Here is a 19,942-nt window from a genome sequence, read left to right on the forward strand (position 1 = left end):
ATTCACACACACGGCACAGAGTTATCTGCAACCAGAACATAAGTTTCGTTGACCTTTGACCTCAGGAAAAGGGCGCCATATGAATTTAAAAAACAAAACACGAGTAACAAGTTTGAACTAGGGATTTTGATCTATTGCCTCCTAGCTCCTCAAGCATCATTGGGAACCTACTTTAAATGAAGGTTTTAAAGTTAGCAGATTTTGAATGGCGTAAGCATGGCAAGCTCGCCAAAGTAGCGTTCACCTGTTTCTCGCATGTTCTTAACCAGAATATTTTGAATATTAAATACATGAATCCCTAGGCTGAAGCTGAACGAAACGATACAATATGAACACATTAGGAATGCTGGTGTGGTTGACATAAAACCTTGGTTGCCAAGGAAAACCAAAAATGTACTGTTGCCGATTCTTCAAAAAATACATAGGTCTGTTTGTCACCCCCTGGCGCCCAAATAATAAAATAGTTGTTATGGAGATAAAACTAACAGAAAAGCTGCCATTCTGAACTTTTGTTGTTGTAAATTTTTCATGAACAGCTCTGACCAGGCTGATAGAAGTGGAAGGAGAGGCAGGTATACCGGGGGAGATGGGGTGAGGGATCGCCACTGCAAGACATACCACACCGCTCGCAGCTTGAATTTGAGTTTAAATGGCAGCAAAACAGAAATTGCTTTGAGATCTCAACCATCAATCCACAAAAAATAAAAATAAAACACCAAACCAGCACTCCGGCAACAGGATTTATTCACACACATTTACAGGTTTGAAACCGTTCCTCCAAACAGAACAGCATTAATGAAACACAAAAGTACAGGAAGAGTCCTATTGAGTGATTGATAAAAGGGAAAATAAAACAGTTTGACCCAGGTGGGAAATCCACAAAGAACTAAAGCTAAGGTAAAAAATAAATATCAAAACTACCGGCACATCTTGGTCGCATTTTTATTTAATAAATAAATTTCAAAGATAAAAAATAGTAATTACTTTCACATTGTTTTAGCCTATTTTCCTTGTATTTTTGAACTCACTCCTGCTGTTGTCTCTCTTAAATCCTGCAACTGTACCTGATAGAAAAATATTTGTACTTCATCTTTTTTCTGAAAAGAAGAGGAGGGGTATCCTCCCCCTCGTCCTTTTCAGACGCTGGGATGGATTCATCTATAATCACCACCAGCCCAACACAATTAACCTATGACTTCAACTTTACTTTTAATCTAGAGTAACCCATCTTTTCATCCGAGCCTGGATTAAAAATAATCTTTCCTGATCTGAGTTTCTTAATTTGCTCAATGTGGTTCCTCACACAGTTGTAAACACAAACACTGTTTTTGTGCAGAAGGGGGCGGGGCATGAGACGACAGGTGTGTCAGCAGGTTTGGCACAAAGTGACCTCGGGCTCTCGGATCCAGTTTATTTTCCTGCCAGTTACCCCTTCACGTCCCTCCAGAGGGATTCTGGGATATGCAGTCCAGTTTAAAGAGTTCAACTCGTGACTCTTCCTAGGCCGGATCAGAGCGTCCCGTTTGAATCTAAAAAATGAAAAAAGTCCTGGTTCTGATTCAGAGTGCAGTCTGGTCCAGATTTTTCACTTTTGTGAAAAAGCACTGAGATTCCTTTGCTTTTGAACGCTGAGCATCCATGGTGGCTCTGCTAGCTTCGTTCAGAACCGGGTCAGGCAAACGATCTGGACTGGGTCACACATGGAAGCGGGAATGTCGGAGCTTCCACCTCCTGGAACGAACCTTGAAGAAGAAGAAGAGCAGCATGAGGAAGAGGCAGGAGCAGACGTAGAGCACCACGCACAGACTCATGTCCACGCTGTTGAAGCCCATGCCCAGAATCCACACCCCCCGGCCTTCCGCCTCCCCCATCTCTAAAGCCTTCAGCGCCGGCCTCGGGCTGTGCTGTGCTGGTTGAGGCTCTGGCTGCTCCTCGGCTTTCATTCCCCCCCCTTCTCCTCCGCGGTCTTCCACCTTTGACTCGCTGGTGGGAAGGAGATCAAAAGAAGGAGCGGGGACACGCGGGGGAGTCAGGGAGTACTTGGGGGACAGGTTGGAGGCACTGTAGTGGTGTCGGAGAAAGTGAAGAACATTGTCCAGGTTCCACTCGTGGACCCCGTTTCTCTCTTCGTGGCAGGAGGCGCAGAGGGAGGGGCTCGGCCACTGAGCTTTAGGAAAGAGGGGATCATCGCTCAAGGAGCCTGAGGAAGAGGAGAAGCACACTTTCATATCTCCGATTCATGGACCAGACCGTAGTCTGTTCCTGTGGTTGTGTGCGTCTGTGCAGACCTGCCAGCCGCGCGTTGACCCGGTTGTGCTGGTTCCACAGCCACACGATCTGCTGCTCTGCACTCTTCACCTCGTGAATGCCGGCGGCCACTGCCTGCTCAAAGTGGCGACTGCACTCCTGGCAGCCAAAGAAAGTCCGGATGTAACTGCGCATCACCTGGAGCACCGGCGCAGCCTCGACCTCCAGACCTGCGGGGAACACACAATCCGTCAGTTTCTGCAGAGATGCAGGAGTTCCTTAGAAATTCACCAGTTGCGGGCGGGACTGTTGGTGCAGAGTAAGCCAGTTCCTATTTCCCCTCCCCGTTACTGAGAGCTCTCTGTTTACACTCTCTCCTGCTAGCTTACAGCCCTTCACATCCCCAAGCTAACATTATCGGTGCAACAAAAATGGCAAGCAATACTGGAGCTATCCAACCATCCAGTTTAAAACCAGATAACGGCTCAGAGGAGGAAAACAAAGAAGCGCATGGATCTGTTGGTCTGAGTGGGGGGGTTGTGGCCCGCCGATCGTAGCTTCTATGTCACAACTATAAGTTTTCTATAAGTCTGCTCCTGATTCACAACAATTTGAATAAACTCAGAAATGCAGTTTTAAGCATAATTTTCTTCACATATGACCTCCATCATGAGAAGAACATGTTAAAAACACCAGAAACACCATTTTTCCTCAGAGCGGGTCTTTAAAGTATGATATTACTCTGACAAGATTTGTTTGTGGAGTGTTAATGCCAACTTAAACAACTAAACTGCTGCATTTCAGCTGAGAAATAAACATAAAATATTTTTAAAAAATGCACTTTTAAAGCCCTTGTTTTCCATTTTTAAAGCCAATCAACTTAACATTAAGATTTAAAGACAAGAGAACCAGTTTAAGCTCAGTCCTGCATTTCTTCAATTCAACCATGCTCAAGCACACCTGCCTTTGATGACTGTCACTGTCCGGCTTATGCAGAACCGGATGATGAGCTGAATCAGGTGTGCTTAAGCAGGGCAACGTGGAAAACATGCAGGACTGAGGGGCCTCGAGGTCTAGGGTTGGGAAACATTGCTGTAGCATAACAGTAAGGGGCGATCATAGATGCAAACGTTTGTAAGTCACCGGCCTCTATACAGAATTACATTCAAAGCCCGCACGGGCCAGTAATCAGATTACTTAACACACTTGATTTGCAACAAAAAGCAGAAACTCAAAAGAGAATCCTCACAGTAGAAGTTAGAAGAGAAGAAGTCAAATAGACCACAGAACCTGTAGACCTGCAAACTACTGACCTCTGACTCTTTTACCCGTTATGCCCTTTGATTGGACATTAGGAGGCACGAGGAATTTATTGCTGTATTCCCAAAAAACAGAGAAATCTCTGCTGTATTCTGAAGGTCTAGGATTTTCTGGGACTGTGCGTACCTGTGTTGTCCAGCGCGTTGGGCATGGCGTCGTGCTGCACGGTCAGAACGTGAAACAGAGTCCAGAGGGAACACGGGTAACCTCTGAGACCCGGCCTGCTGCCCTGGCAGCCAACCCAGCGTAGCTCCTCCCCCAAAAACACGCCCGCAATCTGCGTAGGAGACAGGAGGTGGGCTGCTGCTCCCTGTATCTGAGTGTAAACCCGTTTGTGCGTCTCACCCTCATCTTGTTGTTCACCAGGTCCAGAACGGCCTGGTAGGGGATTCGCTGTAATGGCAGACTGAGCAGCCAATCAGAAAGCGTCTCCATCAGCTTCACCACTGAGCCTCCACCTGGGTACAGCTGCACAGGCAGAAACCCGCTTCAGTTTTTTCATTTTCAGAAGCAAAGAGGAACATTTCTGTGGTTCACCGCAACAATTCTGTGTCAATAAAGGTTTTTCTCCATTCTAGCAACTTGCAGCTGAACTACAGGGTTACCATGGAAACTAAACTGCACGTTTAACTTCCAGAAAGACAAATAAAGAAAGATTGAAACCTCTAGAGCTTTTAGATTTTAAGTTGTTGTCCAAGTATAAAAACAAACCTGATTATTACCGAAGGAGACACAAATAACTCTGATAACAAAGAAAAAAGGTTCTGCAGCCCAAACCCAAGACACCCCTCCTTTGAACATCCCCCCCGCCCCAAAATCCCAGAATTCAGTCTGTGTAACTTCATCACATGTTGGTGCAATATTGTAGATCCATAAAAATGTGCTGCTTTCTAACACATCCCTTCCTCACAGTTAATTGTGTCTTAAATTGTGGGAGTTTTTTTTTAAGTTGCACATAATATTCTGTAAACTTCATCATGTTCAAGGATACCACTGATAGCAGAAGTTTCCAGAACCCCATCTCATCTTGACTACAGAACAAGTTTTCCTTAGTAACAAACAAAAACAAATTTGTGTTCTTTTTTTTTTTTTTAATGGAGATTCTCATCTATTGATTCACGTGATGTAATGCAGCCCTCTGCCACCAGAGGGAGCTCTGAGCATAAAAGAGGCTGAAGATCAGGTCAACAACAGCACAAGTAGGAAACTATGAGCAAGTTTTTTTCAACAGGGGTCATGTTATGGGTCAAATTAGGATCAACTTAAAGTAAATTAAAATAAAAAACAAATTGAAAATTAAAAAAAAATATGACAACAGGTTTCAAATTAAAAATTGTAAACTTAAAGGAAACATTGAACATTAGAAAGATAAATTTGGAAATTAGGGAAAAATTAATTAAAATTTGGTAAAATTATTGAAAAATACATTTGTAAATTTGAACAAAACTATAAACCTAAAACTGTTTGCTAAATAAAAAAAAGACATTTTTTCAGCTTTTGCTATTTCGTGTCTCTCACTCTCATTTTCAGTTCATTGTCCGAAAAACAGAGACTTTGCTTGTATGAGGTCATAGAAAAGAAATGTCCTGATATGTTTTGGTTATCTGAAGATAAAACTTTATGTTGGGTTTTTGAAAATGAAATTTTTTGTTTGGCAAATTTTGTGTCAAAGGCATGGGCAAAAAGAATGGACACTTTGTACTCTGTTAGACTCTGACTAGGGGGGGTTATTGTATTTTTGTGATGGACATGTTTCTATACGTTTTCTGTATCTTGTCTTTCAGCGTCATATAAGCCCGTGTGGGCTGGGCACATTAGTGCGTGACACTTAAATAAATAAAAACAAATCAAAATCAAATCTCAATTTATAGTTTCAATTCAGAATTTTTGCTTTTGGAGAAATTTAAGCGAGGGCAGAGATTTGAACCTGTTGGCTACCAGGACATGATTGACATCGGGCGATATAAGTTATGGTGGCGGCAGAAATGACATCACCATGACCCCCCTCATCCGGGAGCCAAAGGGTTTAAGGTCAAATTTAAACTGTATATTGAGAACTAAACGTCAAGAAGCAATAGTTGAAACCACAAGACAGCAGCTGTTACAAATAATAAACTTAGGTTATTTAGTTTTTTTCAATTTAAGTTTCATATTAAACATTTTATTTTATCAATTTTTCAATATTTCTTTCCGGTTAAAAATATACTGTTTACAAATGTTTATGTTTCACATTTTTGAACATTTCCCTCAAGTTTACAGTTTGTACCCTTAAGTTTAAAACTGATTTTAAGTTTCTTCTTTATTTAGGTACTGGTTTTTCATCCACTAAATTGACCCTGACTTGATCCTCACACAATCTAATGCAACTGCTCAGCCTTTAATCGACTGAATCCTGCAGACATGCACGTGAGGGCCTTCGCCAGTCAAAACATGAATTCATGCTTAGCTACCTTGGAAACCAAAGTGACCAAGTCCTTGAAGACTTTTAGCTTCTCTCCCTCCAACATGCTGTGAGAGGCGAGTTCCACCCTCAGCAGGTAGTGAAGCGCTGACTCCAGATCAGCTGTGTACACCTGGAACCTGCAGACACACAAACACTGACTCTCCACATGCATCTATTTATGGGCTCAGCACGGCAAACTACAGATTCAATTCTTCCACTAAATCGGTTCGCTCACTGTTTTTAACTATAGATCACATAATTTACAGTAGATTCTAATAATCTGGAATCATTAGGAGTGGATTTAATTAACTTTTGTAGTATCTGTTTAATGAAGCAGCAGTGAATTCAGTTTCTGTGTTTGTGGTTTGATGTTTCCTTCACTCAGTGTGTAGGACACGGAGACGCTGTGCTTCGAAAATAAACCAAACGAAAGTCCAGACTCTGACCTGTTAAAATCCCTCCAGGGTTCGGAGTCCTGTTTGCCCGACGGCGCCCCCACATGGGCAACTGCTGAACTGCTGCGGCGCTGAACTCCAGGCAGCGTCCTCAGGAGGGAAGAGAAGAAGAAGCGGAGCTTCTTCTCGCTTCAGAAGGAAGAGACCAAAGGACATTAGTCAGTGGAGCTTGACGGGCACAGCGTCTGACAACAAAAGTGGGTGGAGCCAGATGAGTTTTCCAGGTAGGGTTTGTTATGCAGACAAGTCCGTCTCTATTTATCCCGATGTGAAGCCCAGAAGAAACAGACAGAAAAACACTGCAGCTACCAAACTGTTTTACTGGCGTCAACATCTGTTCTGTTAAATGTCTATTTGGAAGAAACAGTTACAACAACCTAAGGAAGACAGGTTAAATAATAATGCTCTGCTGTGTGTCTGCAGGTCTGATAGTTCCTCTGACCTGCTGGGACTCACCTGTGCAGGTGTGCATGCGTCCCGTTGGGGTGCAGCAGGTAGACGGAGGGGAAAGATGTGACCTTCAAAGCGTCCAGTAGGGGGAGATCAGAGCTCAGAGCTCTTTTTACTTGCACACCTGAGTAAAGCAGCAGGTCCAGGATCACCTGACACACAATAAGCACAGAGGTTTCAGGAGGTTTATGATTAAAACCTTAACTTTAACCATTGTAACTCTGTTCTAATTGCTTAACAAGCGTTGTATTTTTGTCGATTCTTGTCCGGGCTCCTTGTTTAATCTTAATGTTTTAACTGTTACACACAGAACTCCCAAGTGTCTGTGATGAGAACACGGATGGTCCGGATGAGGTACTAAAATAGGAATACACACACACAAACCCGTTTCCATATCTTAGAGAGAACATGGGTGTTGCTCATGCTACCTTTGGAGTCACAGCATGAACTATTTAATGTTTTGGAGCTTTAAAAAATCCAGTTTGGATCCTGTTCTACATTTGGGTCACGTTTATAGTCTCACCTCCCGTCCGACGTACGAATCCGGCTCCTCCACGAATACGGCGGTGTAGTGGTCTGACTTTTGACCGAGGAGGGGGAGGAGTTCAGCAGAGCTGCAGGCAAACATCCGCAAAGTTTAAGTACAGAGTCGAGTCCTGAGGGGGACGTCTGGTTCTGGTGCTGGTACCTGTACGGCTCTAGTGAAGGGCAGCGTTGGGGCCACTCCTGTCTGGTGTGGTTCTGCAGGATGTTCACCATCAGCCGACGCATGGACTGGACCTCCCTGTCTGCACCTGAACAAACACAAAAACTCTGTTTCTCCTGATGTTACTGAAATCAGAACATTTCTTTTATTTTAACTATTTTACACCAGAGAGTTAGCTGCAGTGTTGACGATTATGGACTTCAACCAATTATGGATTTATCGTAAATCCAGTATAATTTGAAGCGGAGAAAAGCAACCTTGCGCTGATATGGTAAATAGTGTATACTTGTATAGCACTTTATACCTTCCTCGAAGGCCCAAAGCACAAACGCATTTACACACAAATTCACACACTGATGGCGGCTCCGCTGCCAAACACTGGCGCCAACCTTCCACCAGAGGCAAGGCGGGGTTCAGTGTCTTGCCCAAGGACGCTTTTCGACACATGAAGCTGAAATTGAACCAGCAATCTTCCGATCAGAGGTTGACCGCCGTACTGCTACACCACGGCCAATATGCACCATCCTGCAGTAGTGTAGAGCTTACTCAATCAGCGTAAATCAGTGAACTCTGAAAAAATGAGCTTTTCTCCGTATCGGTATCCGTTGAGATTTCTTCGTTGCGTAAACTGTCAGAAAGTTACGTTAATTCAAGAGCGCGTGTTATTTTGCCGTTGCCAGCAACATCTCCAGTGTTAAAGGATTAAGCTAAAAGTCTGTTATTTTAAAGTCCGTTTCATAGCCAACATGGCCGCAGTCATTGTTTTGAGGAAGACACGGAACTAAGAGAGGTTTCTCGCTTATGTGGAGACTCTTAAAGACAGATACTCTTGAAATAGATCCAGAGACTGAATGTTTGAGTTTGTAGAGGAGTTCATGTCGGCTCCTCTGTTCCAGGACAGCGTTCATCTTCCTCACTAGGCCCTGCTTCCTGTGTCCTGGCACTGCCAGCATTGGGAGCCTTTACTGCACCTTATCCCTGTCTGGAGGCGGTCACGGACGCCCAGCATTGGCCTTTGTTTGCTCCTGTTTCATTTGCATTCATCGTCTACTCTCCATTGTGTTGATTTGATATAAACCAGAGAACATATAGACTTATCCCTACTGCTGACTGGGTCAGCTTTACCTTCCACCGTCATTCTTAGTCGATCTCCCTCAAAAGCTAAACAAACTGCATCTATCTACGTCTGCAGATAACTTTGTTATGGATCTGTGTAAATCAAGTCTTTTGAGTTAGCAAGCAGCACTGTTGACAACATCAAGGCTACTGGCGTGGAGACCAGAAACTCTGCTTGGTGACTTCCTATCTATGCAGTGCACCATGGGAAAACCACTAGTCATTTTTGGAGCCATCTCTTTATCCCTTTAACACCAGAGAAGTGACTGATGAGGCTCTTTGACAACACTTCGACCATTTACGCGATGAACGTGAAGGAGCGGATTCTGATGCGGAGAAAAGCAGCTTTTCATATTGGCTTTGCACCAATACACAACACAGACTGATGGATCTCAGTTGCTTTTTTCTCATTTTGTCTTCTGGAATGTCTTTGGATCGTGATGCGAAGGTTCTTGAGATCGTGAAGCCTACTTCCCTTTCTCAGTCTGATTCTGTTTGAGGGATTTCTTGATTGAACAAGTATGGTGGTATTTAGGTTGGCTTGTGAAATAAACCTTATTTTGTGATTTAGGGGTGGGCAACTACTTCTTCACACAGAGCAGGATAGGAATGTAATGTTTTGCCTCTTGGAAAATAAATTAACCATTTATAAATTGCATTTTGTATTTCCTTAGGTTGTCTCTGAGAGATATTAAAACTGGTTTGAAGATTTGAGACCTTTGTGAGTGATTCATATGCAACAAAAAAACAACAAATACTTTTTTTTATGGCACTGTGTTTATGATTAAAGAGCAAAAAGCTGAATGGATGTCTGACCTCTGTATGCCGTCCCTTTTTCTCCGGGAGAACTGTGAGCCCGAAAGTACTGTGGAAGAAAAACAGCAGCTGGTTATTTCCATACCTGCTCCTGCAGAGGAACAGCGTGGGAATTTAGCAGACGTGCTGCTGGCCTCACACTCACTTTGAAGGTCGGGTAGAACTGGATGTTGTAGTCTCTGCAGACGTCAAAGTTTTCCTCCTGAGCGCAGTCCAACACGGCAACACCGATGGCGTCCTGCCAGTCTGACAGACAGACATAGTCAGACTTCTCCAGGGTGATTGCAGTAAAAAAAACCATCTAGAGTCACAAAAACAACTGGACCCAACTCTCACCAACACCTGGAGAAGTTCTCACTGATCTGGTGCAGGTATGAGGAGAGATTGAAGAGAGGGGACAAACAGGAAGGAGCTCAAACAAGAACAACGTTTCACAGAAAAACTTATCCGTTTCACAGAAATGAAAGCTCGTCTGAGAACACAACCTACATTTAAAGTCATGTCACACCACCGCTTCCCCTCCCCTTTGCTGAGAGTTCTCTGTTAACATGCTCTAACACTAGCTTACAGCACCTCAAAATCCCAAGCCAATATTTCAGAAGCAACAAGGAGCAACAGGAGCAACATTGGAGCCATCAGGCCGTACAGTTTAGACAGCTCACACGAGGAAAACAAAGACGTTCATGGATCTATTCGTCCACAAGTGGATGCATCAGAATGGAGCAGAGCAGGGAGCTTGTGGCCCGCCCAGCGTATTTTCTATGTCACTTTCTATGGCTTTTGTTTTGTCTGCTCCTGGATTACAAGGATTTTATTGAAGAAATACTCAGAAATGCAATCTTAATTTTTCTTTATCCATGTCCTCCACCATCAGAAAAATGCCACAAGAACATGTTAGAATAGAAACACCAAAAACAACTTTTATTGGGGTGGGTCTTTACAGCAGAAAACGTGAAAACATCAGAAAGTTTTACGTTAAACTGAAAAAACGTCCCATCCTTTGAGAAGAGACAGGTTTTCTGAACCAGAACCTTTGTGAGTCTAGGGAGACTGGAAGACAGAACGTTTAAGTCATTCATTCCGATAAACGTCCAAACTTTCCCAGAAGAATTTGTGAACGCCGCTGATTTTCTTTGATTCCAGCCGTCTCTCTGGGTTCAGGAGGAGGAGGTCTTTGTCCGACCAGCAACCTCTGACCTCTGCAGCAGATGGAGCGTGTGAGTGCGTGTTAATGTGGCAGCTGGTCTCTGCTAGATGATTCCCCAGAGGCCCAGAAAGGGAGCAGATGGACCTTAAGGACTGCAGGTCCGTCTTTGTTTAACACCAAACCTCTACTCTACCCAGAATTCCCTGAGAAATCCCTCAAGCCCCTGATCCTCAGCCTGAGATGGAAGTTGAAATAAAAATCCTTGTTTTCTTTGTGAAAAGCTTGAGGCTGCATGCTGGTGAGCTTTAGGTGGATTTTCAACACGTGACTGAACGATTTAACATGCCTCAACAATGAGTTGGATGTGGTGGAGAGAATCCAGTAGTTTTCCAAAATAAAACTTCCTTCAAAATCAGATTATAAAGAAAACGGAAAAAATTTAAGTTTTTTCTTTCTTTCTGCAGCCCGGTACCAACTGTCCTACGGACCGGTGCCGGTTCGCAGCCCGGGAGTTGGGGACCCCTGGTCTAAAAAACCTAAAATGTCACGTTTTTATGTTTGAGGCTGTTTTGCAAAAAAAAATGTTGGTTTACTTGCTTAAAGTAAGTAAGAAAACAACAAAAAGACATTTTTCATTTATAGTTTGTACAACAGAGTTTTAGGGCCAGTTTACAAAGATTTTTTTTATTTACAACTTTAAAGTCATAAATTTAAGACTTTAAATCTTGTAAACTTATGAGAAAAAATGTCACAAGAAAAAAACACCAAAGTTGTCTGCTTGAAGATGAAAGATGCGGAGCATTTTGTGAAGCTTTATTTATTTATAAAAAAAAATATTGCCAGATAAGTTTCAAAAACAAGGAATATCTAATAAAATTACGTATTTTTACTAGCAAGTTTGCATGTTTTTTCTTGTAAATTTACAACTTTAAATCTCGTAATTTTATGGGTTTTTTTGGGGGTTTCCCTAAAACTCTGTTGTAAGTTTTAAAAGCCAAATGGATTTTAAATTAAATCATTTAGGCAAAAGGACGCATCGTATCCCCACAAAGCTGGTTAACTCTTGTACACATCGATTCATGGGAGACGCATCAGGATGGATAAATTAAAGTCAGAGAAAAAGATACACAACCCTCATCAGAACATGAGGCTCCTTCAGGACAGTTCTGCTTATCCTGCGTTTTTCTCCACTTATTGCTTTTTAAAACATGGAGCTGTCTGTTGATCAAAAACATTTATATTTTGTCGTGAGAGATGAAAAGGCTTTTAGAAAGGATCATGAATAGTTTTTTTTTTTTTTAATAGCAGGCTTAGTTGTTACATACATGCATGGCTGGGCTGTTCTTTTGCAAATGTGGCTTTGATTTAGCAGAATCTGTATTAAAAACATTCAAATGTATTCTGTTGTGTCTATTATTTAATAAATGACTAATAATAATATAATAATAATTTTGCAGGAAAGGCTCTTATTTCCATGTATTGACACAAAGTTTCAGGGAATCTCAAGGACGCCTTTGCTTTGAATGAATTCCAGGCTTGCTGTGGACGTGATGTTTGTGAGACGCAAACAGGTGGATGTGTTTGAGCCCGTTCTCACGCAACCATCCACAAACAAAGACATGAGGTGGTTTTAGGACTACAAAACAGCCAAGAGCTCTCTAGTTTTTAACCTTTTATAGTGACACAGTTTAAATGATAATAATGTATATCTTCCAGTACAGGATTGCTTAGCTATCATAAGAATTAGGTTGTAGTGCATTTTTTTCAGGAGTGTGCGTTGCTGCCTCTGGTGGCCACTCCATGTACTGCATGGTTCACCATTTCTTTTTTTTTTTCTTTTTTTAAATATAGTAAAAGTATTATAATAATGTGAAAATTGTGGATCAATCAGACACATTGAAGCTCCATGCAGCAAACTGGAATCATGGGATAGGCTGACTAACAGCTGCCCAATCTTGTGAATTTATTTGATCACATTTCAGGGAATTAAATGGCGCTATTATGACAAAGCTTCTCAAGGTACGGCAAGTCTGTTTCCCGGGATAATCTGCTTTGTTTGGAAGGGGGGAAAGCTGACTTCCAGGTGATTTCAACCGCAGGTGAGCAGCTGTTGCAGCCCGGTTCTGTTTCCAGGCAGCAAAACAAATAAAAGCAGTGAATTTGTTCAGCGTGACGGAAGATCCCTGAGTAAAAGCCTCAGATGAGACGTCCACTTCACGGCATGAGGTATAAATGACTAAAGAGTAATTACAAATACAGTGTAAATGTTCAACACATGTAACATGCTACACAGTGGAATCCCAAAATAGCTATAGACCAAACCTACCAGCAAATAAAAAAAGGCAGATTTTAAACCTGTCCTCAGATGTGTGGATCAGTGTATAATTTGATTTTTTATTTGATTTTAAATCCTAAATAAAAACGTAAAAAAAGACAACTGTTTAAGTTTTTGTTTATAAATGCAAAGAAAACTAATAAAACATATTTTGTGACATTTTATTTCAATACGAAATCAAAATAATAAAAAAAAAAAAAAAAGATGAGCCCCAGACTCTAAAAGTTCTTCCTGTATGTTGTTTACTGTGTTTCAACTGTTAGAAGATATCATGAAATATTGATGAAATATCTGCTACAGTCAAGCAGGAAAAAACACCAAGATATTCATGTTCACAAACCAGAGGGCTAAAAAAAAAAAGCAAAATTATTAATAATTTCACATGGTGACACATAAAAGTCTGAGCGTGGTCATCTTTTAAGTGTTTTTTAAAAGCGTTTCCATTACTTTTTTTTTTAATAGGGTTAGGCCTGCACCATATATATCAAATTTATCGTTGTCGCGATATCAAGCTGTGCAATTATGCATACTGCAAAGACGGCAAAAAATTGCAATAAATGGTTTCCTTAAATGTGCTGAAACAATCTTATGGCAGCTTGAAGTATTTAACAAATCAAATAAATCCATTCATGCATTTGACCAATCAGATGCACACATTCACGTTGTTGACCAATCAGATGAAGCTCTTTTATGGACTTGGGGCATTTGGAGTATAATTTTTAAACTGTTTCAGTGAGATGGAATTTATGTTTTTGGTTGTTTTGCTATCTGTTCATGTACCGCAAGTTGTATCGTCATCGTAATATTAACCACTTATATCGCGGGTTTTCCTCATTTCGTGCAGCCCTAAGTAGGATCATGCCATTTTTAGCCAAAATGTAATAAAAAAAATAGTGTTATTTTCTAGAACATAGTTTCTGCAGAGCAGTAGTTCATTAAAAATTCACCTGAGTTTCTTGGCGCTGATAATGCCGCCATCCCTTTGCTGAGAGCTCTCTGTTTACAGTCTGCCTCACTAGCTTACTAGTCTTGGTTTTTATTTTTGATTAAAACACTGCACATTTATTATATAATTATATCATTTTTTAAACTCACCAGCAAAGAATCTCGACTACTATTATTTATTGAATCAGATTTAGAAATCAAAACTTGGCACCATTCATTATTTATGGTGCTTTTGAAGAATCATTTTTGTTTGAGTTGATATCTTTTTAAACTTAAATCGGAGTTTTCTCTAATTTCTTTGATCTGACATATTTTGCTCCAAAATGCTGTTGGAGTAGTTTTTCTGTGAAGTCAGGCGCGTTAACCTTTGATTTAAAACTGAAACTTCGATGTCACGTGATCCTGTTCCTGTTATCTCCTGGTTGAACCTGTCAGACGCCATGAGAGTAACAGTTCTGACCCGGTTGTGTTTACCGGCTCCAGTCTGATAGTGACTGTTCAGTTAAAAACTCTGAATCCACCTGTTTGGGTCCTGAAACGAACCACCTGTTAGCTGAGCTGTTATGCTAAGCTAACTTGTGCTGCTAACAACACGATTCCTTTTTTACACCTAAAAATAAAGAAACTAGTTTAATTAACCAACTCCATCATTCATGTTGGTTCCCGTCATTACGTAGCTGGTATATTAAACTCTTACTGGGGTGAAATGTTTGTAATAAGGTCTATTTTCCGCCTCTATTAGCTAATTAGAACCACTAATCTGAACCAGTCAGAACTCCGTAGACAAAAACGCGATTTTTAAAGCTCTTCGTCTACACTGAAGCGAAACAACTAAGCTACATTGATTCATTTGTTGTCTACTAAAACAAATAACGAATGATTACATTTTCACTTTTGTTTCAGCCGAATGGCCGCAGCCACCCAACAAAATCAGCCAGTACAACAAAAACTCCAAGAATGATCACAGTTTCACTGTTTAACCGCAATAAGCTTTTGAGTGGAGACTCGGACTCTGAACGCACCATGCCGGACAAGAACATATGCGAGTCTGCAGCGGTACCTTTCACGTCCTGGGCCAGCACCTTCCATGTGCTGGAGTAATGGATACAGTGTCCGCACCAAGAGGAGTAGAACTGAACCAGCCAGGCCGAGGACGAGTTACTGATGGTGGGCTTCAGGCTGCTGCTGCCCAGGATCACCAGCGGGTCATCCTCCGTGTACAGCCGGGACGCGCCGCCCAGGCTCCCCGAGACAAACCAGAGGACGCCCGCCGCATGAAACCACAAACGAGACATCCTGCCTGCTGTGCAGCAACACAGCGACAGCGGGTTGTCAGAGATAAAAGTTATTCCTTTCAAACCAGAGCTTGAGGGGCCGAGGAGACATGAGCGCGATACCCCTCTGCTTCCGAACGGGTTCCAGTTAGAATAGCACAGCAGAGAGACGTCTCACTCTGACCCAGTTTCCATGACGGAAAAATCACAAGCGCAGGGACAACACACACACAATTCCTCAAGCAACGCCTAATGTCGTAATTTTCTTAATGACCTATCTATCTATCTATCTATCTATCTATCTATCTATCTATCTATCTATCTATCTATCTATCTATCTATCTATCTATCTATCTATCTATCTATCTATCTATCTATCTATCTATCTATCTATCTATCTATCTATCTATCTATCTATCTATCTATCTATCTATCTATCTATCTATCTGATAAATCATTTATGTAACCCTCAAAGACTAAATTAATAAGGATTTTTAAAATTTATTTATGTAATCATCCTGTTATAATAGACGATCTTGTGCTCTTTCACATTCAAGTTTTAACTCCGTGACGTATTAGTTAACGACGTGCAAACTGAGCTGCGTTTGGGTAAACTCGGAAATCTACCTTCAAATAAAAAAGGTACATCTACTTAGAATCTTATGTTTGAATGTAAAAAAGTTACATTTTATATAAATATAAACTTATGTAAAGTCTGGTTTCATAAGTCGCAATAATAATGTAAGAATTCATATTGTGGTGGAGGAGCGACTGTTTTATAATCTGTCCAAAATTTCGTTAAAACTATAGTTTGTGCACAACGAAGAGCTTGCTTTTTTAAAGAGGTGGACTTAGCAACAATCAAAATGTACTTTCTTCCACACAGGTACATCTTTTCAGATCATTGTTGATTTTTGTGGAATAAAATCTGGTACTTAAAATTTCCTCTGGAGGCTTCACTGTTCAGTACAGGTTCTATAGGGACATGCTGGGCAGGACTTTGGTTCACATGGTGAACAATAGAGCCATCATGACTGATTCTATAATTCACTATGTCTTTGCTGAAGTTATTTCTTTAAAACCACTTGAAATAAAAGTTATCTTGATCACTTTCTCGTGTCTCCTCAACGTCTGCTACAACCTCCACACACTCGCTTCTAAAACAGTTGAAAACTTCCAGCATAACTCTGATTTATTCAGGTTTTTCTGTTTTTCTGACAAACATCAACATGTTCTGAGTCTAAGCTCTTATTAGTCTTTCTGTTCCTGCAGGGTTGCTGTCAAATATTTTCAACAACATGGAGAAAAACTAAATTTACAAAAGTTGCAGTATTAATTCCTTCCCTGCTGCAAAAGTGTGTTCATTGTCTGACAAATAGACTCTGGCCAGCTGACACATGGAACATGTAGAGTAAACCTCTTCAGCATCATTGTAGTACAAAAGATTCTCTTCTTCCTGATGGTCTTCCTCCTTGTTCCCCTGGCAGGAGACAGAGGGTCTTTACACACTAATACTGTTTTATGATGCTCAATAGTGAAGGAAAAATAAAGATTAAAGGAACAAAAATGAAGATTTCTAAATGTAATTTCTAATCCAACAATTAGTGTAATCAAAGTGTTTTTAATTCCACTTTTTAAAGTGTGTGAAACTGCATTTCTCATTATAAATTGATAGTAAATTGAAAAAGGATTTGTACATGATTTTTTAAACAATCCCAAATTTTCCAAAAACAAATAGATTCTTAGTTTCTTAAAAGTTCTTATCTTTTCCTTATTTATTTTCCTGCATTTTCAAATCAGTTTTTTCAGTGTTGCTAAAATTGTCATAGTTTTTTGTATTAACGCAACATCAGGGATTGTGGGAGAAGCCACCATGCTCCTAAATTAATTTTTAGATCATGCAAACAAACGTTTTGTCACTTAGTAATAGTCGAAATTTCTGCAGAGGTTCACAAAGTTTTGAAACATGCTTACTGGAATCTGCAGTACTGAAGAAAATCCATAAGGTGGCAGCAGAGTGCAGCATGAACGAGTCTCAAGTTTAACACTAAAATTATAATGAATTCTGCACCTCTGTGATTGATTTTTCTGTTGATATCTAAGTTTCCTTTAAAAAAAGGAAACATCAACTCTAAAGACTGTGAAAATACACAGGCAAACTCCTTCTGCTCAGCCAAAGCTAACCCTAACCAAATTCAAAGCAGCATAAAACAAAAATAAAAAAGAAGAAAAATAAACTGCAAAGACTTTTTTGTAAAGGACCTGTTCAGGATCTACCCAACAGTAGCTGGGATAGGCTCCAGCAGCCCCATGACCCTGAAACTGAATCAGCGCGGTCTGTGGATGGATGGATGGAATTTATGAAAAGCTGCAGGTTATATTTGTTGTTAACGAGGAAATAATCTGAAAGATTTCAAGAAAGAAAGACAGAAAATTCCCTCCAGAAACAAAGGGATGCTCTTTATCTTCAGGTGATTCAGAAAGCATCCATCCCTCCCTCCCTCCCTCCCTCCCTCCATCCATCGTAGTTGCAGAAGCCAAGCCAGACATTTTCAAACCTCTCCAATTAAAATAAAGTCAGAGCCAGTTCATGAAACAAATACATAACAAATATATAACAAAACCACCGTAACAACAGACTAACTAAACATATTTTTTCGAACCACTGAAAACCTTAAATTTGTTAAAAAATAGAAAATCTGCTTCAAAATTCAACGTACATTTTGTATGAATTCTGGTTGTACTGACTGACCTCAAATAGATTGTCTGTGGCACACAGGGATCAAATATTTGTCTCAGGTTTTAATACACATTTGGTAAGCCAGAAAGCCACACCACTTGATGGATTGTGGGAGCATGATGGGTACTGTAGTCAGGAGTCTGGTGGAGCGATGCGCTTCAACTGTTTGTTTATGACATTAATATGCATAACTTTTTAAAATGAAAAGTATTTTTATTGTCCTGTGACAGACTGGGGACCTGTCCAGGATGCCCCTGAGTGGCCGGGATAGGCTCCAGCAGCCCCGAAAGGGACAAAACGGGTTTAGAAGATGAATGAATGTAAAAGTATTTTGATTTTTCTTTAACCAAAGAGCAACAATGGAGAGGTTAAAGAGCCACATGCAGCTCCGGGGCCTCGGACTACAGGCCCCTGAGTTAGAAAGGAGTGAGTGAATGTGGACATAGCCATGGCCTCTGGCTGTGAGGGACACGCACTAACAGAAAAATCAAAGAACTAAACAGAAATGAGACCAAACACAACAAGTTTAAAAAATGAGCACAATAACAAATACAAAGCCAAACCACTGTGACAGAAAGCTGACCCTCCAAACTCTGAGGTTTGAAAAAGAAGAAATGAACTCAAGATTCCTTTAATAAAGCAGACAGGATAACTTGTCTTTGTGTTCCTGCCCCTCTGCTGTTATCTAACACGCTTTAAAATGATTTTGATAAAAGTTTTCGTTTATAACTTTTCCTGAAATTATCCCTTTTCTCAAAGGTTATCTAAAGGGGACTAATTATATTTGACGGCTCACGCCAAACTAAAAAAAATCAAGCCTGACGTTTAAAGAAACATTCAGGAATCATTTGATCCTCAAGTTGTAGCACGAGTGAATTTAATGTTTCCTGAGTGTTTTTTTCCCACTGTTGTTCTGGGAGTCTGACCTGATGTCACCGTGGAAACGCTTTCACAAACAGACAGATAATCTGACTGGACGCCTGACGGCTTCACCCCCCCCCCCCCCCCCCAAACACGTTCCAACATCAGCAGCAGCAGCTGTCATCGATCAGTGGAGCTCCGTCTTTCTCTTCATCTGCAGTTCAGTGGGGGAGCATGGCGTCAGCAGGGCGAGGGGTTTTGGTCTCAAAGCTTGATGTGCTGCTCATCAAGGTGAGTCATGTGACCGACTCACCTGCAGACGGCTCAACATCGGTTTCTGTCAGCAGCCGCTCCAGTTTATGATCCGAATCCTGCAAAGGTGGAAAAGAAAACAAAAAACTTTCAGGTGCATTCTGGACCAGCATGAGTCTGACTTCATCATGTCTGCATGCATTCAGAACGGTGCTGAGAGCATGAAACGGAACAAAAATCCATCTCCTCCTCTGTTTATCTCCCTTCACCTTCAAGAATCAGACCAGCATGTCCTCATGCATCTGTATTCAGGCATTTTTCTCTTTCATTTTACTTTTGCAGGCGTCTCCAACCTTGTTCCTCATAAACTGCTGCCCTGCTGGTTTTGCGGCTTCAGTCATTTCTGATTAGCTGGCTTGAGTGAGGCCAGTTTTGATTGACCAGGAGAAGACACCTGATCCAGGTGACCAGTAATGACTGAAGCAGGGTTAGCTGCAAAACTAGCAAGTAGCTTAGAAGGAACAGGGTTGGAGAAGCCTGATTGAGTCTACTTTTATTTAGATCATTATTTGAAAGAAATTTCCTGTTTTACTTTTGAGAGAAAATTTTATACATCATTCCCGACACTAAACAGAAGAAATGGATGGACGTGGAAGAAGAGAAGAGAAAATGCAGGATGAGGCTTCAAGAATGACAAATCACTAAAAGCAGAGACATCAGCAAAACAAACAAAAATATTCAGGTTCATAAAGTCAAATTAAAAGCATCGCCGTTTTTTTCTTTTTTTTAACATAGGGGCTACGCAGTGGTGTAGTGGTTGGCACTCTCAACTCAC

General features: G+C 41.0%; 1 protein-coding gene across 1 annotated transcript; it reads right to left on the reverse strand.

Annotated features, from left to right (window-relative positions):
• Positions 1-727: 727 nt before the first annotated feature.
• On the reverse strand, positions 728-15,459 carry qsox2 (quiescin Q6 sulfhydryl oxidase 2). Its single transcript, XM_004072918.5, has 12 exons — positions 15,041-15,459; positions 9,699-9,799; positions 9,554-9,602; positions 7,604-7,709; positions 7,439-7,529; positions 6,922-7,067; positions 6,457-6,594; positions 6,018-6,147; positions 3,913-4,035; positions 3,694-3,844; positions 2,289-2,477; positions 728-2,200 (listed from the first exon to the last, which is right to left on the reverse strand). The coding sequence occupies exons 1-12, from the start codon at positions 15,273-15,275 to the stop codon at positions 1,695-1,697; spliced, it is 1,965 nt and encodes a 654-aa protein (XP_004072966.1). The 5' UTR covers positions 15,276-15,459; the 3' UTR covers positions 728-1,694.
• Between the last annotated feature and the right edge of the window lie 4,483 nt (positions 15,460-19,942).

Source organism: Oryzias latipes, chromosome 9, assembly GCF_053564925.1.
Source record: "Oryzias latipes strain Hd-rR chromosome 9, Olatipes_Hd-rR_3.1".
Lineage (NCBI taxonomy): Eukaryota > Metazoa > Chordata > Actinopteri > Beloniformes > Adrianichthyidae > Oryzias > Oryzias latipes.